General features: G+C 51.6%; 7 protein-coding genes across 7 annotated transcripts; 4 read left to right on the forward strand and 3 right to left on the reverse strand.

Moving 5' to 3' along the window:
* Nucleotides 1-148: 148 nt before the first annotated feature.
* On the forward strand, nt 149-3,046 carry Triagg1_343 (uncharacterized protein; the record flags this gene model as incomplete). Its single annotated transcript, XM_062898431.1, has 6 exons — nt 149-181; nt 283-398; nt 465-491; nt 596-1,184; nt 1,604-2,947; nt 3,017-3,046. The coding sequence occupies 6 exons, from the start codon at nt 149-151 to the stop codon at nt 3,044-3,046; spliced, it is 2,139 nt and encodes a 712-aa protein (XP_062760693.1).
* Nucleotides 3,047-3,604: 558 nt separating this feature from the next.
* On the reverse strand, nt 3,605-6,184 carry Triagg1_344 (uncharacterized protein; the record flags this gene model as incomplete). The annotated part of the gene is made up of 1 exon (XM_062898442.1): nt 3,605-6,184. One exon carries the CDS (start codon nt 6,182-6,184, stop codon nt 3,605-3,607), a length of 2,580 nt encoding a protein of 859 aa, XP_062760694.1.
* Nucleotides 6,185-6,679: 495 nt separating this feature from the next.
* Triagg1_345 (uncharacterized protein) lies at nt 6,680-8,027 on the reverse strand (the record flags this gene model as incomplete). The annotated part of the gene is made up of 3 exons (XM_062898453.1): nt 6,680-6,786; nt 6,850-7,485; nt 7,544-8,027. The coding sequence occupies 3 exons, from the start codon at nt 8,025-8,027 to the stop codon at nt 6,680-6,682; spliced, it is 1,227 nt and encodes a 408-aa protein (XP_062760695.1).
* Nucleotides 8,028-8,413: 386 nt separating this feature from the next.
* Triagg1_347 (uncharacterized protein) lies at nt 8,414-9,088 on the forward strand (the record flags this gene model as incomplete). The annotated part of the gene is made up of 1 exon (XM_062898465.1): nt 8,414-9,088. The coding sequence occupies one exon, from the start codon at nt 8,414-8,416 to the stop codon at nt 9,086-9,088; it is 675 nt and encodes a 224-aa protein (XP_062760697.1).
* Nucleotides 9,089-10,374: 1,286 nt separating this feature from the next.
* On the forward strand, nt 10,375-13,895 carry Triagg1_348 (uncharacterized protein; the record flags this gene model as incomplete). Its single annotated transcript, XM_062898476.1, has 3 exons — nt 10,375-13,122; nt 13,174-13,265; nt 13,319-13,895. 3 exons carry the CDS (start codon nt 10,375-10,377, stop codon nt 13,893-13,895), a joined length of 3,417 nt encoding a protein of 1,138 aa, XP_062760698.1.
* Nucleotides 13,896-15,815: 1,920 nt separating this feature from the next.
* Triagg1_349 (uncharacterized protein) lies at nt 15,816-18,167 on the forward strand (the record flags this gene model as incomplete). Its single annotated transcript, XM_062898487.1, has 2 exons — nt 15,816-16,495; nt 16,571-18,167. 2 exons carry the CDS (start codon nt 15,816-15,818, stop codon nt 18,165-18,167), a joined length of 2,277 nt encoding a protein of 758 aa, XP_062760699.1.
* Nucleotides 18,168-19,034: 867 nt separating this feature from the next.
* On the reverse strand, nt 19,035-22,730 carry Triagg1_350 (uncharacterized protein; the record flags this gene model as incomplete). Its single annotated transcript, XM_062898498.1, has 2 exons — nt 19,035-21,233; nt 21,300-22,730. 2 exons carry the CDS (start codon nt 22,728-22,730, stop codon nt 19,035-19,037), a joined length of 3,630 nt encoding a protein of 1,209 aa, XP_062760700.1.

Below are 22,730 nucleotides of genomic sequence, written 5' to 3' on the forward strand. Positions count from 1 at the left end.
AAAAAATTGAACGTCTTGTTCTTTCTCTTTTTGGTTTTCGGGTCCTCCTCTCTTGATCTTTCGTGCGCGGCTTGCGGAGATTCTTCGCGCTCCCTTTCTAGTGTCCGTGTTTTGGTACATTGACACGGGCGTCGATAGCCGAGGCACCATGGCTGCCTCGTGGATGTTGGAAGAGTGGAAGGTATGCGATTCACTCCCCTCGGTGCTATACACCCGCGATTGAGAGGAAAAGAAATGGAGAATTCATTGGGTCAAGACGGCCGGCTCACTCTTTTGCAATAGGCGTTTTTGGAGGGCATCGTGGTAGACCCGGTATACCATGACGTCTTGTCGCTGCTCAAGACGGCGCGCAACGGCGCAGTCTACGGGACAAAAGTGCGCTTTCCGCACGCGCTGGTGTAAGTTGCGAATGGTTCACGGGATGGTTTTGGGAAGAGATTGTGCTAATGTGTGTGATGCGACAGGATGATATTCCTCTTCCGGTCCGGAACGTACGTATTTCCTTGTCGACGATCCCGACGGCGATGGCGATGGCGGATATATACAGGCGCACACATATATGGATACCAGGTATTAACTTGGATTTGGATGATAGGTTCCGAGAAAAGGCGTCACTGGTCTTTCGAGCAACGAAGAAGCATGCCACGAACCTGGCCAAGTTTGCTTCCATATACAAGATTACAATGCTGGCGCTGAAACGCTACGGCGCCACACCAGGCAAGGAGGGTATGATCTCTCTCTTCCCCATACGTCCTCTCTCTCTAGCCCTCTTCATATGTGTGTTCCAATTCATCAATCCTCTTACTCACACGCTGCCGCGGACAGGCCCCTTCGACTCCTTCTTCGGCGGTCTCCTCGGCGGCTACATCGTCTTCGGCCAGCGCTCCAAGCGCTACGGCAAGATCTCGTCCGTCAGCCAGCAGATTGTCATCTACATCTTCGCCCGCGTCGCCCTGGCCCTGGCGCGCATTGCCGTCAAGCCCGGCCACGGCCTGCCCGTCGTGTCGAGCGAGCCGTTGCACTCGCAAATCACCCACTACGCCTGGCCCGCGTTTGCGTCGCTGTCGTGGGGCATGGTCATGCTGCTGTTCAAGCACCACCCGGAGGATCTGCAGTCGAGTTTGAGGAGCAGCATGACTTATATCTATAAGGACTGCGATAGCTGGGACTCGCTGAGGACCTTGGTCTGGCATAACAAATAGAGCATGTGACAGTGGTCTTGTTTAGAGCGAGCTCTTTTCTTGGATTTCAACAGGTATACTGTCGGCGTTGATGTGTGCTGCCATTTGGTTTATTGTGTTTTATTGGAGGGCGTTTTTGCGATCTGGATGTCTCGAGAGTGTTATAGCGGCAACAAATACATGGCATGAGATGGGACGGGGAGAGAGAGCATTGGACAGGTGTTGGTCTTGGTGTCGGGATTCTTTGCATTGTATGTACAATTGAATGAATCCCAGTCAACTATTTGTGAAAACTGCCTGTTTCTTTTCGTGGTGCAAGCTGGTTGACGGAAAGTTATGGGTTGATAGCCCAAGTAATACGGCGGTCCATAATGCATCTATTTTGGTGTTTTAGCGGTCTTCCGGGAGCTACCCCGCTATAGCTCGGCGCTGCCCCGCCAAAACCAGCTCCAATTCATCTCCAGGCAACACACGCATCGACTCTAATCTCTTTCAACTCCCATCTTGACACATCTTCAACCACAATCTCCATTCCCGCCATGGTACCCAATCCAAAGCTCGCCGCCGCCCTCTCTGCCGCAGAAGCAGACTCTGGCGAAAAAGGCGCCATCTACGAGACCATCCTCGCCGACATCCAGACTCTCGCCTCGCCAACCACCGCCGCCGATCTCGATGCCATCTTCGACTCCTTCTTCGGCCAGAGCCTCGGCCTCGTGGCCTCGCGGTCTTTCCTGACCACCTTTGTCGCCACCCTCAAGAGCATCGAAAAGGAGAGCCTGTGGATCGAGGTCGGCAACCGCACGCTGAACAGACTGGCCGCCCAGCCGTCGTCCTTCTTCGATGCTGCCGCCACCATCTACGAGCTCGTGGCCACGGCCCACGAGAACAACGAGGACTTCCTCGATGCTGCAAAGGCACTCGCCGAGATTCCGCTGGATAGCTCTCAGAGGAAAGTCTCGGACGCGGACAAGGCGCGCGTGTGGGTTCGCATCGTCCGGAACTACCTCGAGGTGGGCGACGACACCGCCGCCGACATGTACATCAACAAGCTCAAGAACATCATGCACACCGTCTCGGACCCGGACCTCAACCTGCACTTCCGCCTCTCGCAGGCCCGCATCCAGGACGCCAAGCGGGACTTCCTCTTCGCCGCCCAGCGCTACCACGAGATCAGCTTCTTCCCCACCGTCGCCGAGGAGGAGCGCCTTCACACGCTGAGCATGGCCGTCAAGTGCGCCATCCTGGCCCCCGCCGGGCCCATGAGGAGCCGCATCCTCGGCAGGCTGTACAAGGACGAGAGGTCGGCGCAGCTCGACGAGTTTGGCATCCTGGAGAAGATGTTCCTCGACCGCCTGCTGTCGCCCGCCGAGGTGGACAAGTTTGCAGAGGGCCTGCAGCCGCATCAGCTAGCCACTACCGCCGACGGATCGACCGTTCTGGCAAAGGCGGTTGTTGAGCACAACCTGCTCGGCGTGTCGAGGCTGTACAACAACATCCAGTTTGGTGCCCTGGGCGCGCTGCTTGGTCTGGACGCCGACAAGGCCGAGGAGACGACCGCACGCATGATTGAGCAGGGCCGGCTGGTTGGTCGCATGGACCAGCTTGAAGGCATAGTTCGATTTGAGGGTGGCGAGGCTTCTGGCGAGAAGGGCAGCGGCCGTGCCGAGGTTGCCATAGGCAAGGAGATGCGCAGGTGGGACGCCAACGTCGAGAGCCTGGCCGAAGAGGTGGAAAATGTCATCAATTCCCTGCAAAAGGAGTTTCCCGTAACGTCCCCCCCCTATCTCTCCCCTTGTTTACGCTCTTGTTGTCTAACTTTCCAAACATCCATATAGTCCTTTGTCGCAGCGAATCTTGTGGCCTGAGATCCATCCAGCGGAAAGTGTTGACGGGAGTGATGCAAAAATGGCACCGGCGTTCATGGGGGAGACATTTCAAGGCGTCTGGGATGATTTTTATGTGGCAATGATATGATACAACGATAAATCACCTACCAGGGGATCTTAAATCCCTCCTTTTCTTTTAGTTCTTGCTACTTCTTCTTTTTCTGCTTCTTCTTTCTTTAACCTTTCCTCGCAGGTAAGCATTTAGACTACGCTGTGTAAAAGAGCAAGATGTTTGTCATAAATGTGCTAGCTGCATAGCTAACATTTCAGTCTCTGACGTGACGCTCCTTGTATATACTCTCGAGATGCTTCCTTCATTGGAAGATACATGCCATTGTCAACTCCCACTAGACACAGGCTGCCCTTCATCATACGCCTCATCTACACGGCAGCCCATCAACCCAAGTCTTCCATATGCACATCGCTTATTGTACACACATGCTCCGGTCGTCAAAAGCAGATCAAAAGAAACACGCAAACCGCAAGATCCATTGTTCATCCCAGCAATCATCAAAACGCCTTCCCGCCCTTCCATCTTTAATCCTCAATATCATCGTCACTCAGAACCAGTTTCTGCTTCAGCAAGCCCGTAACCGTGCCCGTTTTTATGCCCATCCTCTTCTTCCGCGGTGTGGCCTCTTCGGACGGCTTGTCTGTCGCCCACGTCTCACCCATAGCGACCTCCTCATCAGCATCCGACTCATCGTCCGGTGCTACATTCACGCCAGAGAACGAAACAATATTTTCGAGGTCTCGCTGCCGTCCCCCCGTCTTGCGGCCACGGGCAATCTGCGCCATGTACGGGAGCCGGTCAACAAGTAATTCACGACGAGCCGTGCTACCAAGTGTAGGTATCGGAGGGCTGTCGCGCTCTTCTTCCTCTGGGTTGACGTCTTTGGATACGGGTGCTATGCCTGCTTGCTTCTGGTTCGAGGTTGCCGAGGCCTGATTACGGCGAAATATGCTCGCTCCGTCCATGATATTTCTCGACGGAAGATTAGCCTCGCCCTTCAAGACTTTCCCCGACCAAACATCGATAAGGCCTTCAATCTCTTCCTTTGTTCGCCAAAGCTTGAGACTGGTAGGGTAAAACATCTTGAACGCATCACTGCCCTTTTGCATAGTCCACGTCTTTCTTTTAACAGGGTTAGGTAGGGAGAATAGCATGCCGCGCACTGCAACCTGAAATGTTATCTCATCTTGGCGAAGAACATGGCTTGCCGAATCTCCAAAGTTTCCACTGAACCCGCCACGTCCACCAAAAAAGACATCTCGGGAAGGGCTGAGCAAGTCGGCCAGTGAAAGATACTCGATACATTCGTTGACGTAATCCATGGGAGTTGAAAGATCCATCGGATCTGTGCCTTCGCAGGATAGCACGTAGTTCTCGTGAAGAGCCGAGATGAATGTATGTGTATCAGTGCCCGTCTCATCGATTAGCGAATCAACAGACACCAGTGATGCCTTTGGACGTGAATACTGCGAAAGATAGCTCGGCAGCTTTTCTGCAGGGTCGTTGGATGGCATATCGTCCCGCTTATTATAGACCACCTTGCCGACGGCATGGAAGATGCCCAAACTAGCTTCTCGCTGAGATATTTGTTCGAGACTCTCCTCTTCACCACGTGTGAGGGCGATGCCATCTTTCGCTCCTTTCTTCTGTTTCGTGAATGTTACCTTGGATCCCCAGTCGGCATCTTGGTCTCCCTTTAAGCAGAGAAACTCGAGCGATGATATAGCGCTACGAATGTCTCCAATTTCACCGAGCCGCTTGAGAACGAGTGGTCCTGGAGTTCGTCTGCGCCCCGACTTTCGTGACTCTTTCTGTACAACAAGCTCCAGGGCCTTGGCTAGTAACGAAGGAGCTATCGCGTTGAACTCGATCAGCCCAACCCCAGGGTGGCGCAGAATCTCGGGTCCGAGCAGGCGATGGGCAGTCAGGCTGTCTGCTGAAGCCGATGTTGTCGTCAGCAGAGTCTCCGAAATGATGATAATAACAGGCGTAATTGGCTCCACTCGTCTCTGCTGCCCAAAAGCATGTAGGGACGGCGTTTGTGTTGCCAGATACTGGAGGATGGTGCGCCGAAAGGAGGAAAGCGCAGTCGAGCTCCGAGAAAACGTGTTTGGAAATTCTTCAATAAGAATCATCTTCTTCCCGTTGTGATTGGGGGGTTGTGAGGCAGTGTTTGAGCTCGCCGGCGTGGACGATGGCTCGGGTTCTTCCAAGTCCAAAGCCCCAAACTTGCCTCCTCGCCCGAGGAAATCCTCAAACTGCGCGGACGCCGACACAAACCCAGTTGTTGAGTTTCCGGCAGGATTCTTCCACTCCAAAATCTCGGATCCCATGTCGTTTGCCAATAGGCGAACTGTCGTGGTCTTCCCAGTGCCGGCAGCGCCTTTCAATATCAGCATCCGCTGTCTCATCCGTCCTCCCATGACATCTTCAATCCACTTCCGAACGTCGGACACCTTTTTCTTATGTACAGCAAGTTCATCTAGATTCCGCGGGCCGAATCGTTCCGACCAGGGCCGTAAATCATCGTTCAATGTATCTGTAGACGCAGGTCGACTGGGCTTTAGGAATCTTTGGCTCATGCTCAGCGAGCCACTGGGCGCAGACTGGGCGGCGCCGCTGGCCCCTTTCAATCTTTTCCTCACATGTTGTCCAACCACGCTGGAGGAGCTAGCTTTGAGCTCTGATATTTCGTCGTCGTCGGAAATAGGATCGGTAATCAGATCGTCGATCGGTTCCGTCGTTCTGTCGGTTCCTAAGCCTGGCCTTGCTACTTTCTGTGCCTGCTTAGAGAAGAGCGTCTTCAAGTCTGCCGTCTTTCCCTTGTCATCAACCTTGGTCGCAGCCCTGGTCTTCTTAGGGCTGAAACTCGTGCCATTCTTTAGTGATCGCGACGGCCGAAGAGGGCTGCCATTGCTAGAGGATTGACCATTGGCCGTCCTTTTCTTCACGGGACTCGGAGACGAAGTCGGCGCTCGTAGCTTCGCCGGTGAGTTTGGCGAAGAGAGAAGGAAATTAGTCAAGGTATTGGCCTTTGGTTGCTCGTCTTCATCGTCGGACGCCTCAACGGTATTCCGCCGGCGACGCTTCGCAGGCGGTGCCATTAACGCGACTGAATCATCCGGGCTGTGAAGATTCCATGCAAATCGGACGTACGAAGCAAGATACAAGTCAGGGACCAACCCAGCAGCAGCGGTAGGAGGGGTTGATAAGAGATTAAGAGTGCAGCATGAGCCCGATATCCGAAGAGAAGAGAAGCAATCTTGGGATATCTAGCTAAACAAGTTGTCCACGTACAGTGCAAATCATTAGTGCTGATAAATTAGCACTGTTTGGCATTAGGCAGGCGCTGCCAAGATAGCTCAAGCTCAAACTGAAGGAGCTCGACACAGGCATCAACGCTACACCTTATCATAGCATGGATTGTATATGAGTATGAAAAAGAAGAGAGTCAATTTTGTCCCAATATTCAACTTTCACCCGGCCGCCTTATTCCATTTGCACTGCGTCACGGCTCGCTCATTACGCCGTGCCTCATTTTCCAATTTAGTATCATGCCCAATCACTCAACCAGCCATCGTCCCAAGCCCATACATGTACTAATGAACCCAACCGTAGAAGCTGTCCACAAAAGTCACCGCAGCTCGAAGATAATGCTCTTGAACATCGCCCCATGTCCGAGCAGCCTCTCTTATAGCTCGAATCGCTGTAGACATCAATATTAGTATCCGTTCACTGCTCTCTATAATCCCAGGGGTCGTGGCCATACCTTTGACATAGTGTGCATCCTTCGACCATGGCGAATTCAATGCTTTGTCTTCCACATATTTCCAATTCTTTCCCTTCAAGTCACTCTCAACACTATCAGGATCTGGCAATGGCCGGCCCTTGATGATGAAAACGGCCAACACGAATAACCACCATTCTCTAACCAAAGTAACGTGGTGTTTGGGTGGCAGAAATGGGAGAAGAATCCGGACAGCGTGGCTAGTGGTTAACAAATGGACAAAGTAAAAGTCATATGCATGGGTTCCTGGCTGGACAGTAGCCACGAGCAACGCGACGGCTGCCTCTTGAGACAGCTCAAATTGTTTCTTGGGGTCGTCATCAAGATCCCATCCGTTCCAATACTCCAGGAGGAGCGACTCATTCTTGTCGAGAAGTGCTTCCAAATCATTAAGCGGGAGATCTGATGGCACTTTGTCAAATCTACTATCCTTCGACATCTGGACCAAAAGATCCAATGGTGCCCGCGACTTCAGCGGGGATGGCTTCGTATATGAGCCATTGTCGAGATACTTGTGGAAAAAGTTGTACTGGACGGAGGTGAGAGCAAGCGCCTCCATGGCGACCTCTCTGCTGTCCACCTCATATGCATAGCCCAGGTGAATGAGTGGATGTCCAACTATCAAGTATTAGCATGTGGAAGAAGAACGAGTGTAGTACTTGAGAGGAATTCCTACGGCCGCCTATCAAGCCATGGAACAGCGGCTCTTCGCCACTAAACAGAAAATGCTGCAGTTCCTGTTTCCAGTCGTAGGCAAATTCCATGGCAAGCTTATCCTCATAATAATCCACAAACGCCCTTTGATACTCTTTATCCCCCAGAAAGTCCCTCCAGTCCTCGTCAATCAGCTCGGAAGGCGACGGCTCCCAAGGCACCAGGTCTTTGATCTCATCGTTGTAAATGTCATGCAGCTGCTTTTCATTGGCTCCAAGCAGATACGCTGAGCTGAGGATGTGGACATTGTGATTGTCAAACCGGAGATGGTTCCAAAGTATGGCGTAGTTGGCATGATTCGCCTTCAGCAAGTGCTTAAGACACCGAGCCCGCCTATCGGCATGTGTTTCAATGTGATGGATTTCCACAGATGGCAAATCAATGGCATTGGACTTTCGACCCACCAGCAGGCTCGCACCAGGAATGTACGAGAGAATACCTGACATTGTTCGGCTGTGCTTGGAGAAGGAGGAGAAGAGTCAATTCACCGAGCTCTTTAGCAGGGTGATGAACTTACTAATTAATTGTTGTGTTGGGGCGAAGAATACAACAAAGTACTACTTCCGTGACATGGATCCCGTGGAATCGTTCCGCGCAGCTAGCATTTGTGGGGATGGCATCATGGTGGAGCTTGTACTTCTGCAGCTGTTGAGCCGTTGGTCAGTGACGCAACAAGTCACGCGTCGCGTCTTTCAAGCCACAGACGTGAAAATGCTTAGCCTCAGCCTCAGCCTCAGCAGCGTCAAGCCTCAGCCTTGAACCACAACCAGTCATTCTCTCAACTCACAACGCAAGCAAGAATTCCAGCTCGCAGAAAGATGCTGGGCTAGCCATGGCGCAATCAGATACCGCTGTTGGTTCCATATATGCCGAGCTGCTCTCGAACATCAGACAAGTGTCAGTTAGAGCCACGCTGTTGTCGCCATCGGATGCGACGACCAAGGCCGAGATTCTCGATGACGGCCGCCGCATTCAGATTCACCACCAGGGTGCAGTAAGAATACTAGACCTTCCAGCAACTGTCCTAGTACGATCTACGATCCCCATCCCAGAGAATTCCTCGCAGGACTTGACCTGGAGGCTACCAGTGCCGGCCACTGAGACGCAACTGACAAGATTCTCTGCCGAGAACCAGTCAGTGCCTTGGAGCTCTACGGATCTCAAAGTCGGCTCTTGTATCTGCTGCAGACACTGCAATTACAATATTGTCAAACATGGCCGTATAAAATCATGGAAGGATTTACCCAGCGAGAACTGGGCAGAAATGATGGAGTTCTGGCACTGCCATAAGCCTCATGACCATGAGCACCACGATGGCGAGAATCTCTCCAAGCGCGGCTACGGAGCTAATAGTGCAATTACCGCCCAACCTGAAGTTGGCTTTGTGGACCTCACATCTTTCATGTTCTCTGAGTCGGATTGTGATGGACTGTCAGTAAGTTTCACCCAGCTCGCTCCCCCCAAAGCTGTCTGCTTTTTAGAGGTGGGGAAAGAGAAGGTGGCCTAGTCGAGTGTATAAACACCTCTCAGTGACCCGGCCACCGATACAATTCCCCGAGAAGAATGCATTGCTTTTCCCAGATGATTCTGGGCAATTCTGAGGCTCGTACCCTTCTCTAACAAGAATGGGTTAAGCGTCCGAGTTGTTAAAGCAGTCTCTCACTTATCATCCAGTTTCCAGAGATGTGGGATTCGGGAGATTAATGGAGATAAATCTATATACTTTGTAGACGTGATTGTGTTGCATTGGCTCCCCGGCTCGTAGGACGGTTCAGCTTACTAGCAGCAGTTTTCTCGCCCTGATTCGGACGCTTCCTTCGACGCTAGCAAAGAAGCTATTGATGGTAACGATCCAGTGCGGCCTTTACGTATCTCCTGCAAGACTTGCCGTGCAGAAATAGGAATATACAATGCTCTGGCAGCATCTATTACCCTGTTTAAGTGGCAAGTAACTTGCGAAACTGGCTCGCCCAGCCAATCCCCAAACAGCTCAGAGTGCCTTGCAGCTACTCTAATAGCGACCATATCACGATCGGGCTCATCCAAATCCGTCGTGGCGTCACATACGCTTGATGCTACCCCAGAAGGACCACAGTCGAAATCATCTCAGTCTCTTCACCTCTGGGTGCTGAATGCCAATGTCGTGTATTCCTCCACGATGCGCGAAGGAAGACGGACGGCGATAAAGGTTCTCTACCAAGATATTGATATAGAGGAGGGAAATAAACTTGTCGATTCTATGACTTCCGGCGTCCAAGAAATCAGCTTCCCAGCGGCTGCTATTGGCGCAGCTCGTCAAATGCTCCAGGAAAGTAACAGCTTATTGCCCGCCTCTGAGCGGCTATTTCAGCAATGGCATGTCGGTTTACTAGAACGTTGGAAATAGATGAGCGATTTACAAAAAGTGTGTCTAAAATTTATGATCTATTGATTGGTATTCATATTTTGATTTCATTTGGCATTAGTGAGCCGGATCTGAAGGCTATGAACAGCGGGTGGCCACTACCTACTAATGTATTGCGCACTGTACATATTCACGTAGGCGTGCACATTGTTGACAGTGCATACTCATATTGGCACTGGCAGTAGGCAGCACCTGAGGAAGGATTATTAACCTTAACCCCGAACCTCCTCCTTTCCTTCCTGCTTATCTCTCAACATTTTCACCCAGCCCCAGACAAATCTTTCGAAATGTGATGATTGAGGCTTCAGGAGGGTATTTTACAACGTTGGAAACTTAGGAGCGTCACAAGCTTTCAGTTTTTACTTGATATCACGATCAATACTGACATCATGCATTCTCAACGGGTTCCTTATATTCCTGTTGGATGTGTTGGAATATCACAACAGGACAGCTATATCAGCCAAGAAGATTGGCTATCTAACGAAAACCGAACATGGAGAAGTTTCACGCGGCATCATGACACTCTGAACAATGGTGGGCATGCTATCCCATCCGATACGCCGGGCATCAATCCCAATCTGCAAGAGTCGCTCCTGAAGTGTTCAGAACTTTCGTCATTGGGCCGGTTATTTCATGCTCATTGGTGCAAGCTCGAATTTTGCGTCAGTACCCTAGGCAATCATCTGGGAATTGTCAGGGTATACTTGCTTCCAGATGATGTTCTGCGCCGTTCGGTTGATCGCTCTGATTCAAGCTTGGAGAAAGCGAGGTTGTTGGTACTCCGTTCTCTCGATTATTCACCATGCGCTTGGAAAGCTATCAAGGAGCCGGATCACTCAGGTCGCCCAGTGCTTGAAGATCCCAGCTCCATCGACAATGATAAGGATGTCTCGCTCCTGCAACTATTCAATACCATTCCCTCGCCTTGCCCAGACTTAAATGCTGTCGATGAGCCGTACACGCAGGATGCAATGTACAATCTCATGGAGAGCCAGGTACCGGGGCTCAAAACCGAGTTGTATTCTCACCAAAGAAGATCCGCGGCTGTGATGCTACAGAAGGAGACACAGCCCGGTCAGATTCTTGACCCTCGACTGCTGCATCTCAAGGACACAAGTGGCTCTCATTGGTACATGGATCCTGTAACCGGAGTTGTTCTTTTGGAGCCACGATATTACGACGGAGTTTGTGGGGGAATTCTGGCAGAACAAATGGGGTCAGGCAAAACAGCCATTTGCCTTGCGCTGATACTTGCGACGAAGCATTTATCGACAAGCCCGCCTGACTTTTACAAAGCTGGCGAACCGCCCGTCAGACGAAGAATCGCATCCCTCGCCGATATGGCTGCTTCTTGCGCCACACGCCATGCCGTTCCCTGGAAATCTCATTTCGAAGCGTGGAAAGAACAGCATGGATATGAATTTAGCCACTGTAGCGACGCCCTTTCGAGAAATCGCGGTTATTATTTTCTCCCCGCCCCCGAACCTCGTCGCGGTGGGCGATACAACACTCCATGCCATGTGCCGCCCAAGAAGATCTATCTGAGTATGGCATCTGTCGTTATCGTTCCCAACAACTTGGTCGCACAATGGAGACAGGAGATCCACAAACACACCGAAGGGCTCAAAGTGTTGATCCTTGGAAAGAATGATGAAATTCCATCGCTTGAAGATATTCTGACGTATGACATCCTCCTATTTTCTCAAACAAGATTTGAGATGATTCACAAACAATTTGCTGGTGTCGACAGCTCCATCTTCTCCTCCATCCATTTCAAACGATGTATCGTAGATGAAGGACACAAACTTGGTAACTCGAAAATGAGCAACAGAAGCAATCTTTTGATTGGTTTGGATTCAATGCACTTCTCCTCTCGCTGGATTGTCACTGGAACTCCCTCTCACGGCTTGTATGGGGTGGAAAAGTCCCAAGCTGCCACAACACACACCCACACTTCGAGTACTCAGTCTCCGATCCCGGATAATAAATCGAATCAAACTGACAAATTTTCGACCGATGAAAAAAAGGACCTCGAGAGAATCGGAGCCATTGCCGCTCTGTATCTAAAAGCTCGGCCTTGGGCAAACACCATAATCGAAGGTGGCGATACATTGGCTGACTGGACCACCTATCTAATGCTCCCAAAGCATAGTTCCAGGAGTCAGGGTCGATGGAATTGTTTGGAATCTACTCTCAACACCCTCATCATCCGCCATCGTATATCGGAGATTGGCGCTCTTTTACCGTCTGTGAACGAGAAGATTATTGTTCTTGACGGTTCGTATCAGGACCAGCTGTCTCTCAACTTGTTTTCTATGATGATAGTATTCAACTCTGTCCAGTCGCAGCGCGAAGACATGGATTATTTCTTCCATCAAAAGCAAAGAAAAGCTCTCCTACAAATTGTACAGAATTTAAAACAGGCGAGCTTTTTTGGAGGATCTTTCTTTACTGCTGATGAAATCGCCAAGTCTGTTGAAACCGCCGAGAAATTCTTAGCGGAGCGGAAGGTTCCTATCAGTCCCGAAGATGAATCATTACTCCAGGAGGCCATCCAATTCGGCAATTTGGCAATGACAAATAAGCTAAGAAATCTGACGAACCAATTCCACGAAATGGCCGTGTCGGTCACGGGCTTCCCTGGTAATGCTGGCGAATCCTGGTCCCTTGATGGTGCATCTGCGGAGAACGGCATATGTACCTCTACCAGCATGCTGCTATCCCTTCAGAAACTAATTTACAATGCGGCTGGAAGCGAAGAGAAGCTAAACTCTCTTTTGAATGGCGACCTGATCTCAGAAGGTACACTCGAACGAATCAAACTACTAAACGCGACAGCACCCGAGAAAGATTCCAAGTCAAAAGAGAAATCCTCCGAGACACTCGCCGGTAATACCAAACTAGGCGAGGATAGCCCAAAGAAGACACGCTCTCACGGTGTTAATGGTATTGAACCGAGGACCCTCGCTGCCGAATTTTTTGTTGGACCTCTTGAACAGACAAAAATCACGGCGACTGTATCTGCAAAGCTCTCTTACTTGATCGACAATTTAGTCAAATACCAAGAAGAGGAGAAGATAATCGTTTTCTACGAAAATGAAAACGTAGCATGGTATCTGGCTAGCATGCTTGACGTGGTTCGTACTTGATCAGCGACTCGAGATTGGAACCGAACTAACCTCCAGCAGCTTCAAATTCAACACTTGATTTACGCCAAATCTTTGAAGGGAGAAAGGAGAGCACAATATGTCAATACCTTCAATCACAATGAAAAATTCAGGTGAGCAACTCTTAAGGCCCAATTTGCAAGATTTGCCGCCTAATTAGACATAGAGTCCTCCTTATGGATATCTCCCAAGCAGCGTTTGGTCTCGACATGCGAGAGGCATCTCGAATTTACTTCATCAACCCCGTGTTGAATCCCCAGGTCGAAGCCCAGGCAATAGGTCGTGCCCGACGAATCAGTCAGAAGAAACCTGTCTGGGTTGAAACGCTTGTGCTGAAGAATAGCTTGGATGAAGTCATCCTCGAGCGCAAGGGACAAATGACTCAGGCAGAGCATCGCCACGTCAAATCGATTCTGGATGTGCGGCCGATCTTCAACTGGATCAAGAATACCAAAATTAGCCCAATAGGCTCAAGCAGTGACAGCTACACTTCACAAATGGCTACGCTACATACCGCGCAAGCCGTCTTTGGTAGAGGTTTCGGAGTCACAGACCACCCAGATGAGGGTATTTTTTTGGAGGAGAGCCGCACACCGGACAAGAAATTACCGGTGCATCAAAAGAAGAGGCCATACGAAGTCGGTCCAGGAAATGAGGGAATGGACACGGACGAGAACGCGGAGATATCCGAGCAAGAAGTGATGTCTCAGCCAGCTCGGCGAGTTCGTTTTGCAGCTGATTAGAAGAAAACCTTTATGCAGCAATGACTTGGACTATTTACAGGTAGGATTGTGATACCAGCCGATGACTGTTTTCTTTTAATATGTCGGCATGAACTTAGGTTAGGTTTTATAAAGATGGCTATGCTATCATAATGGATTTGTCGATGGTATGGCGATTACAGGGATTTGCACTTGAGGTGATTCATTCGTGGGCAAATACGTTGCACTACGCGAATTCTCTCCGCTTGGATTTCAACTATGCGTCTCTTTTTTTTTCTTTTTTTTCTTCTTCTTCTTATTCTTTGTTTCCCCTGCCCTTTGTGAGATACTTTTACAGAAGGGAGTGCAAGTATGTCGCTGAAATCGTTGTTTCAACCCTCGCATTCCTGCTTCAAAACGCACTGGATGACGGGCGCTCTGGTCAGCAAATGAATCCTTGTGTGGGCTGGGAGACAGCAGACAACAAATGAGACATGAGCATTCACCTAAAAACGCCTTACTTCAAGCTGAAATTGATTCCGCCATGCGGCCTAGAATACGGTCCTGCTTGTTACTCAAGTCAGCCATGGCACACTGTCCAGACTAAGACAAACCACCGCAGTGGAATGCGCCTCGCATCGAATAAGAAGCTCGAAGAACAGCGCCGTGTGCCATAGCCCACGTGTGTGGTGCGCGTCCCGGCTGGGAACCAGTGACAGCCGCACATAAACGCCATGCGGCTGAATCTGCATCGACGGATTGCTCTCAAGCTGATCCAGGGCACGGGCCTCTGTTGGCCAGCTATTCAGAATCCAAACTCGGCGGCGGCTGAGGATGGCGAGTCTAGACTTTCAGCCCCGAGCCTAACAGAAAAGGGCTCTGCCTAGGAGTGAAGAGAGAGAGAGAGAGATTTTGCGTGATTGGGGTCCACCAGATTTGCAAATCAAGATACGAGCAACCAGTACGGAATATTCACGAGACATTCGGGTGGGATGATTTGCTCGTATGTATCTCGTACTCACCACCATCGACAGCTGGAACTGGAATTGGCATCAAATGAATCTCGCGTCCCATCGGTTGCTTGTCTTGGAAGCGAAGGCCGGCCGAATCATCCCAAAGGCTGCCCTGTCAAGGATTTGCTCGCTAGTGCCAGTCTTGGACATTTCCCGATCCGGCAAAACACGAATTATCATAATCGGCCGCTCCACCCCATGTCTCGGGTGAAAAGGGCAAATTATAAATACGAATAGCGGGCCAAGAAGCAGCTTGCTGTCCCGCGGAGCATTGGGATGGGGTGGCTTTTTGATTAAATCCCACAAATTTACCCCTGGATCGGTGCCTGTACCTGGCTCGGCAGTCGACCCTCAGTCTGCAGCGCGAGCACATGTACCTGCATCCAAAGTCTCTAAACTAGGGATGGCAAGGGCACTTAGGGCAGTGATTCGTGGAGCTGGACGCCTGGCTTCCTGGCCGTCAGGGTAGTCGAAAGTAAAAAACAGAGAGAGGAAAAGGAAGCTTGCCTCTTCGTGGCAACAGGCAAAGATGAGAGAGAGCCCGGCCTGGGCATCCGTCATGGGTGACCACCCCGGGAGAATCAATCAAAAAGATGTGCTTCTCCGCCCCTTTTGCCCCGGGCTTCGCTACGACTAGCCTGCTTGCTCCTCCAAAACCCTTGAAGGGGACGCTGATCGTTCAGCTGATCGTCCTTACATTTGGCAGTTCGACAAGCCCAGACAACCAGAGTGAGAGAGAGCAAGAGTGAGAAACAGAGAGAGAGAGAGAGGTTGAAAGAGGCAAAGAACCCCAGAACCAACATTCAGGCTGAATATCACGGGGTTCTTTGATTACTTTCTCCACGTGTTGCTTGCTGCTGTTACCCTTCTGTACGCACTTCTTTTTTTCTTTGCATGATGAATTGCGCGCTAGATCTTTATGTGCTAAACTACAGCGAGACCCGGCATCATGACTTCGACGGCCACCATTAAGGCCTTCCCTCTCCCACCGGCCTTCACCGCGGCGGATCTCTATTCAATTGATGAGGCTTCAGACGGCAGCGCAGATGCAATGAGCAATGAGCACGGGTCACGCACGGGTCGAACGACAAGGGCGGCGAGTCAATCGTCGGTGCAGCATCCAGTATATCCAGGTCCCCAAAACGCATCAAGGTTCCAGGATAGATCTCTGGAAAACTTCCACGCGACATTGAAGCGGCCCAAGAAGCTGGCAGGCACATCTGGAAATCCCAGTAGCAGCGGTGGTGGTGTCGGCAGCGGCAGCGGCGGTAACAGCAACTTCACACCGCCGACATCTCCCACAGCTATTGCTCATGAAGGAATCGCGGGTCCGAGGAGACGGGCGGCGTCAACAGGGAACAGGATGAACTTGAGCACGTTGGAGACAAGCAGCTGGGTACGCGAAAGCGTCTACCTGTCGTCCCCAATTCGTACGGCGTTCAGGCCCGACAGGCGGCCCGGTGAGGTCTTCGGTCTCTTGCCTGGCGAGGTCCTCGACTTGGTCCTCCAGGCATTGAGGGGCCTACACTTGGATAAGAATAGCGACAGCTGTGCGACATGCATGATGCGCGATCTATGCAGCGCCGCTCTTTGCAGCAAGAGATGGTACAAGCACGCCCGCGCGGCCTTGTAAGTGGCCTCCTCCCATATTGCAATTCCTTCTATCCCTGCCTTGTTACACATCTAACCGTTGACGATGTACAGATACGAAGACATCCAATTGGTAGGCGCAGACTCAGCTGCGCACAAGAAGAAGTTTAAGCAAAACCAAGGCAGCCGTATGGCCATGCTACGACGGACTCTACGCTCCAACCCAGACATCGCCGCCTTGGTACGCTCGTTAAAAGTCCCACATCCGGAACCGCCGTTGAATTGGTCCGTCTCCAAGGGCATGCAGTGGCTGGAGCAATATGAAGACCGAGTAGCCACGCTGATCATGGCTTGTCCGAAGCTGGAGAGGCTGTCGGGCCCAACGCCAAACTACGACCACTCGTTCAAGAAGATATTCCATGCGCTGTCGACAAGGAGGGCGCTGAAGGACATGGCTTGGGTTTTGGAACCTGCACCCGCGCCACAGGGGCAGCGTACGGACTCTCCATCGAAACAACGGGTGCAAAGCGGACCATCCATGCTGGAGCCATATCAAGGAGACGCATTCTTGGGTAGCCATCGAAACTGGTCCTCTTTGACCAAGCTGTCGATACTCTGCCAACCCGGCGCCACACTGGCTCCTCATAGACTCCTATCGAGAACATTGACCTTCCTCCCTAAGCTCCAACACCTCCATCTCTGCAATCTCCCTCCCAACGCATTCAACGATAACAACCTCCTCTCCCTGCCGCCCCTCAAGACCCTGATTCTGTCCCGCATCGTCGGCATCACGTCCAACGGTCTTACCGCGTTCGCCACCCGTAGCAACACGTCGCATCTGAAGCATCTCGAGCTCCGAAACACGCCTCTCACGTCCCTCCCAGCCCTCGCCCGCATCTTCTCCTACCTCCCGGCGCTCAAATCCTTTTCTCTCGCACAGTCCTTCCCCCCAGTGATGCCCGAGACCGACTCCTTTGCGCTCTGGATGATGCCCTATCTCGCCTCATCCACCATCGTCAAGCTCCACTGGGACATCACCAGCCATCCCGCCACCACAAGCACCGCAGACGACATCCTCGCCCGCAGCATCGAAGCCGGGGGGTTCCCTTGTCTCACCACGCTCCGAACCCCCAACGACCCCGAAGGCCGCTTCCAGGCCCTCTGCCGCCCCGTCGAGCAAATCTGCCTCCCCAGCGACCGCTTCTTCCGCCAGCACGGCATCGGCGGCATCCCGGCCTCCGGATCCTTCAGCGCGCCCTCGTCGCCAATCTCCCCCATCCACAAATCCGCAACGACAATGTCTCTCCCGTCAACCATCTACTCGCCCGCCTCGCCAGGCACCGACCTCCAAAAGGCTCGTCTGGCTGCCCAAGCCCGCCTCGAGGCCGCACACGACACCCCGCGCTTCACCTTTAACGTCACCGACGACGACGGACTGGTCAACCAGACAATCGGGGTCGTTGGTTTCGTCGGCACCCTCGGCAGCAAGATATCATATCACCTGCTGCCTGACGAGGGAGCCACAGACGAGCAGGGCGGCCTCGTCGACGTGGTTGATCTCGTGGGAGATGGCGGGGAGGCACTCTCCGGCGGAAGAGAAGGATGCACAGGGCGCTGGAATCAGAAAGAAGGCGAGGTGGCTGACAAGAAGGAGAAGGAGAAGTGGTGGCACACCGAGAGAGGAAGATGGCGACGGATCGAAGCAGCGTGATTGATTGGTTTACTTATCTTTATTACTGTTATCTTCTTTTTTAAACAAGAAGCTTCTTTTGATTAATGGCAGGAGGACAATTGGGTTACACTACGAGAACGACGAAAGGAAGGGGGAGCGAGACAAGTCACGACATCACGACAACAAATAGGATTCAATAGTTTTACGCTCCTCAGATTGAACCATGTAAATCGCAATGGAGAAATTCCTTGTCAAGGACATCATTCAATATGTGCTATACATATCACCACGTGTATAATATAATATAAGTAAAGTCCACAACAAAAAAGCCGATATTTATATTATGCGGTAATAGACAGCAGCAAACAATTACTTTGTAATTATGTCTAGAAAAACTTTGTCATGATTCATGCCTGCTTTGTCGCTCGCTTGCTAATGTCTGCATGCTTGCTTGCGTGCCTTGCCTTGCGTTGTTCCCCCTTCTAACAAAAATCGTTCTGGTCAGGAATACCAAGCCACCTCTTTTTCTTTAGGTTACTCGTCCTGATGCTCTTCGTGGCGTCGTGCCAACGGCCGATATGCCAAAAATTTAAAGAAAAAATCCAACTCTAGATATGTATGTAGACTCTTTCAGAAAAAGAAAAAAAACCACCCAGAAGCGCCGAAAGTCCTAGCCTCAACAAATGAATAAACTTTTTAATGTGCAAGAGTGTGTGATGAAAGGAAAAGAAAATAGAGCAAACGAGATTTGTCGCAGAAGATGCCTTAGTCGTTCGTTAAAAAGAAAAAAGTAGGGAAAAGGAAGAGAAATAGATGGAATGAAGAAGAAAGGAGAGAAGCAGAGAAGGGGAAAGGAGTGAATGAGGAGGAGGAAGGAGAGAAAGGGGAAGGAGAGAAACTCGTAGACTAGAAGAATCTGCCCCTCTTCTTGGTAGCAGGCTTCTTCTTTTGTGAGTCTCCCAAAATGTCATCAAAAGTAGTTCCAGCTGTTGCAGCAACTCGAGCGGGAGAGGGTGGTCTCGAAACCCGAGGGGGGTTCATGCCCACAAGATTGCCAACCGACGAGCTCCGGTTAGAAATGCGGCTGCTGGGAGGCCGTGGGCCAAGAGAGCTGCTTCGCTGGTGAGCACCGAAAACATTGGGCGGCGGCTCCAAAGGTACTGGTTCCAGGCCCATGATGATGCTAGAGCGGTATGCGTTGTTAGTGCGGCGAACGCCTGGCGAGAGATTCCGCGGTCGAGGGCGCAGCTGGGGCGATCCAGGAGGCGGCGACGGGGTGCTCTGGCCAGAGAGGGCGCCCGATCCGTTGCCGAGAGCGCCTTCGCTATCCTGGAAGATTGGGCGAGGGGGCTCGAGAGGTTCCAGTGCTGGCTCCTCCAGCGGCGGGGTGGCCGAGTTGCCCATCTCCTCCCAAATCTTTGCAGCCAGCCAGCAGTGACTTCGGTGATATATCGCTTCCACGCTAAACATGACGGCATCCGCAGATAGTTCGACGTAGCCGCCTCCTCCCGCAACCTCATACCACATTTTTCGGACCTGCTTGTCATCAACCCAAGGGGGGTTGCCGATAGGCGGTTGACACAGGAAATACTCTACTCCTTCGGCATACTTAAGATCGGGAGCATCCACGACCAAGGTGGGAAGGGACTGAAGAACAACATAGAGGAAGAGGAAATAGCCAATGCGCTGGTCGGCGAGATCTTGGGCCGTCTTTCCCTTGGCCTCCCGAGCCTCGAATTCTTTGAAAGCATCAAGGAATGGAAGCCGGAAGCTAGCAGTGTCGTAGTTGTAGGCATTGTTCAACACCAGAAGCATTTCAGGCTCCTTCACTTTCTTGTCGAACTTTGCTTGCTCCCTAGGGGAAAGAGTGTTGTAGGTCTCAAGAATCGCCACCATTGATGGAATCAGGGGGAGATCAAAGGGAATAGGAGGTAGCACCGGAGGCCTGGAACGGTCAAATTCAGATTCAATGTTGCGAAGAGCCGATGTCATCATCTCGTCGGCTTCATTGGAGACTGTCGGCACCTCATCAATAACTCTTGACGTCAGGCTGTTTCGATCCACGAGCAAGTCATAGAGGGCACAGTGGTCTGAATACAGAGTTTTCAACACGATTCGGTTCAGGCCGCTCTCTGCAAATGGATTCTTCTTGCTGCTGGCTTTAGGAGGCCAGCTACCAAAGGCAGTCTTGTAGTAATTCAAGACAAACTGCCTCATCCGACTAAACGAGTTCCGCCAAATCTTGAAGCGAACTTGCTTAAGCTCAGGTATGGATGACGAATTTGCGATGCCTGCGAAGAGAGACGGGAATTCAAACTGCTCAAGTTGTTCATTCACGCTGTGTTGGCGGTTGACAAGATCCAAATGAGCTTTTTCGAGCCGTTGGCGGGTGATGGGAGAAACTAGTTGAAACAAAGGCAGGCGGAGGTCCATGATTGCCGAATATTTTCCTGCAGCATGTGCAAATGCCTCGTTGTAGAGCTCAACAGACCGCATGCGTTCAGCCAGAATAAGAGCTTCAAGTGTCTGCTCTCGGCTGTGACGACAATCTCCAAGACCTAGTGACTCCGAGTAGAAGCCGAAGCTCATGTCGACGGCATTGCCGAAAGTATAGCCATCAGCGCCTGAGAAAGCAAACTCCTGCAGGAGATCCGAAATCTGGAGGAAGGCATGAAAGGTCCTTGGCCGTTCCGGAGTTCCCACAAGGGGTTGACCTGTGAGGAAGGCGAATAGGTTTCGAATTGCAATCAAACGTTCCAATTCTGTCTTTGAGTTATCCGCGGCGGGCACTGTCAACGAACTTGATGAGGCGTTTGATGGCGGAGGAGGCAGATAGAGATGCAGGTAATCCGAGTAGCTATCCATCGGAATCGTTGGAGATGAGACTCGCGAAGCATCATCGGTGCTGAGACTGTCTCTTCCTATGGAGTTTCTGGCTCGGGCTCTGGCGGCTGTAGGAGACTCCAGCTCTGTTCGAATAAGTTCATTGAAAACAAAAGAAGAGCTCACAGTGAACTCTGGAACTTTGAAGGACGGTCCGCGCCCGGTAGATTTCGGGTACAGATAGACAAGAACTTCACCGTTCTCATTCCAGAGCTCAGGAACCTATTGGTTGCCGCGTTAGCGTTCGTCAGTCAATGCCAGACGAATGGGTGGAATTGTGATTTATACCTTTTCTCCAGTTTTCAGGAAAGTTGGGTTGTATTCCGTTTTGTTATCTTCAGAAATAACCCATGCAGCCAAATTATGGCCCTGGTTGGCGTCCATGGAGTTAGAGCGGGATCTACCAGGCATCCAACTTCGTCGCAGCTTTCTTCTTGTTGGGCTCTGGCTAATGCCAGACACGGGCCGTAAGTTTGTGGACGTAGAAAGCCTTGACCCATCTATGAGTGTCGAGTTGACTCGTGCGGAAACGCTTCGTCCTCTGGGTTCAGGCAGAGGTGCCGTCTGTCGAGTCCTCAGACCTTGCATAGGAGGGAGAGAGTCTTTCCGCTCCGAAAAGGAGATGCTCCGTTGCCTGCTCACATTGATTTCAACATTTCCATTTCCATTCGGCGGCAGGTCCTGTCTAAAGGAATCCTCGCTGTTCTCTGCCGAACTGCGGCTCAATCCAACACTTTCGTCAATCATTCCAAAAGACGACCTCTCTGGCCTGGGCGACGGTGGAGTAGGGTCCATAATGACGGGGTTGACGCGGAGCTGAGCGTCAATTTCGGAGTCAAAATCAATAATAGGGAGTGCTGGAACCGGTATATCGCGGTCAACGACGGGGGTATTTGTGTTTGTCGCGGAATAAACAGAGGGCGAAGGTGGCGTGGGGTCCATGATCTGCGGAGTGACGTCGGCTTCATCCAACGGGCTAATAACGTCAGACTGTGGCATTACGAGAAGCGAAATCTGGGATGCAACGGCCGGTGTTTCTGAAGCAGGATAATAGACCTCAGTCTTTGGAGGCGTCGGAGGACTATGCTGCGGGCATGGAAACGACGATGTATCAGAGTGCTGGTGGTCTGATTCAAAAAGAGTTGGACTATCGCCGGTCAAACTAGAGGAGCTCGTTGACTCGGCCACCGAGTACAATGGCGGCTGCGGAGGAGGTGGAGGTGGAGGCCCCGAGGGGGGTGGAGGAGGAGGATCGAAAGGCGCAGGAGGAGCGTCGAAAGAACCAGCAGGAGAATAATTGATGGGATCAGTAGGAGGATCGAGCGAAGCAACAGGGGGCGCTGCTGGTGGTGGCGGCGGCGGTGGTTGTGATGGAGGCGCCATGCCGGTGATGGGCTTCCTCTGAATAGACATGGGACGGGGGTCTGTGGTTTGGATTGTAAGCGACGGAATCAAGGACGAGATTCGAGTGCTCCAAGGTTTCGTCTTCGATTTGGCCCGTGGGCTGGTTGGAGGCGGCACTGGATCGGAGCTACCCTCAACGATGGGCTCCAAGATCTTTTGCGACCCCTCGGCCGGGGGCTGGCCATTGTCGCGAAGGGCCTTTCGAACAGACGAGTCGGATTCGGATTTCGGTTTCAATTCGGGGCCATTTTGCGAGTGGGATCGGAAGGAAAGAGAGGGTAGAAGAGTGGCTCGAAGGGACTTACTGGAAGTCAT

The sequence above is a fragment of the Trichoderma aggressivum genome, assembly GCF_033847375.1.
Source record: "Trichoderma aggressivum f. europaeum strain CBS 100526 chromosome Unknown scaffold_001, whole genome shotgun sequence".
Taxonomy (NCBI): Eukaryota; Fungi; Ascomycota; class Sordariomycetes; order Hypocreales; family Hypocreaceae; genus Trichoderma; species Trichoderma aggressivum.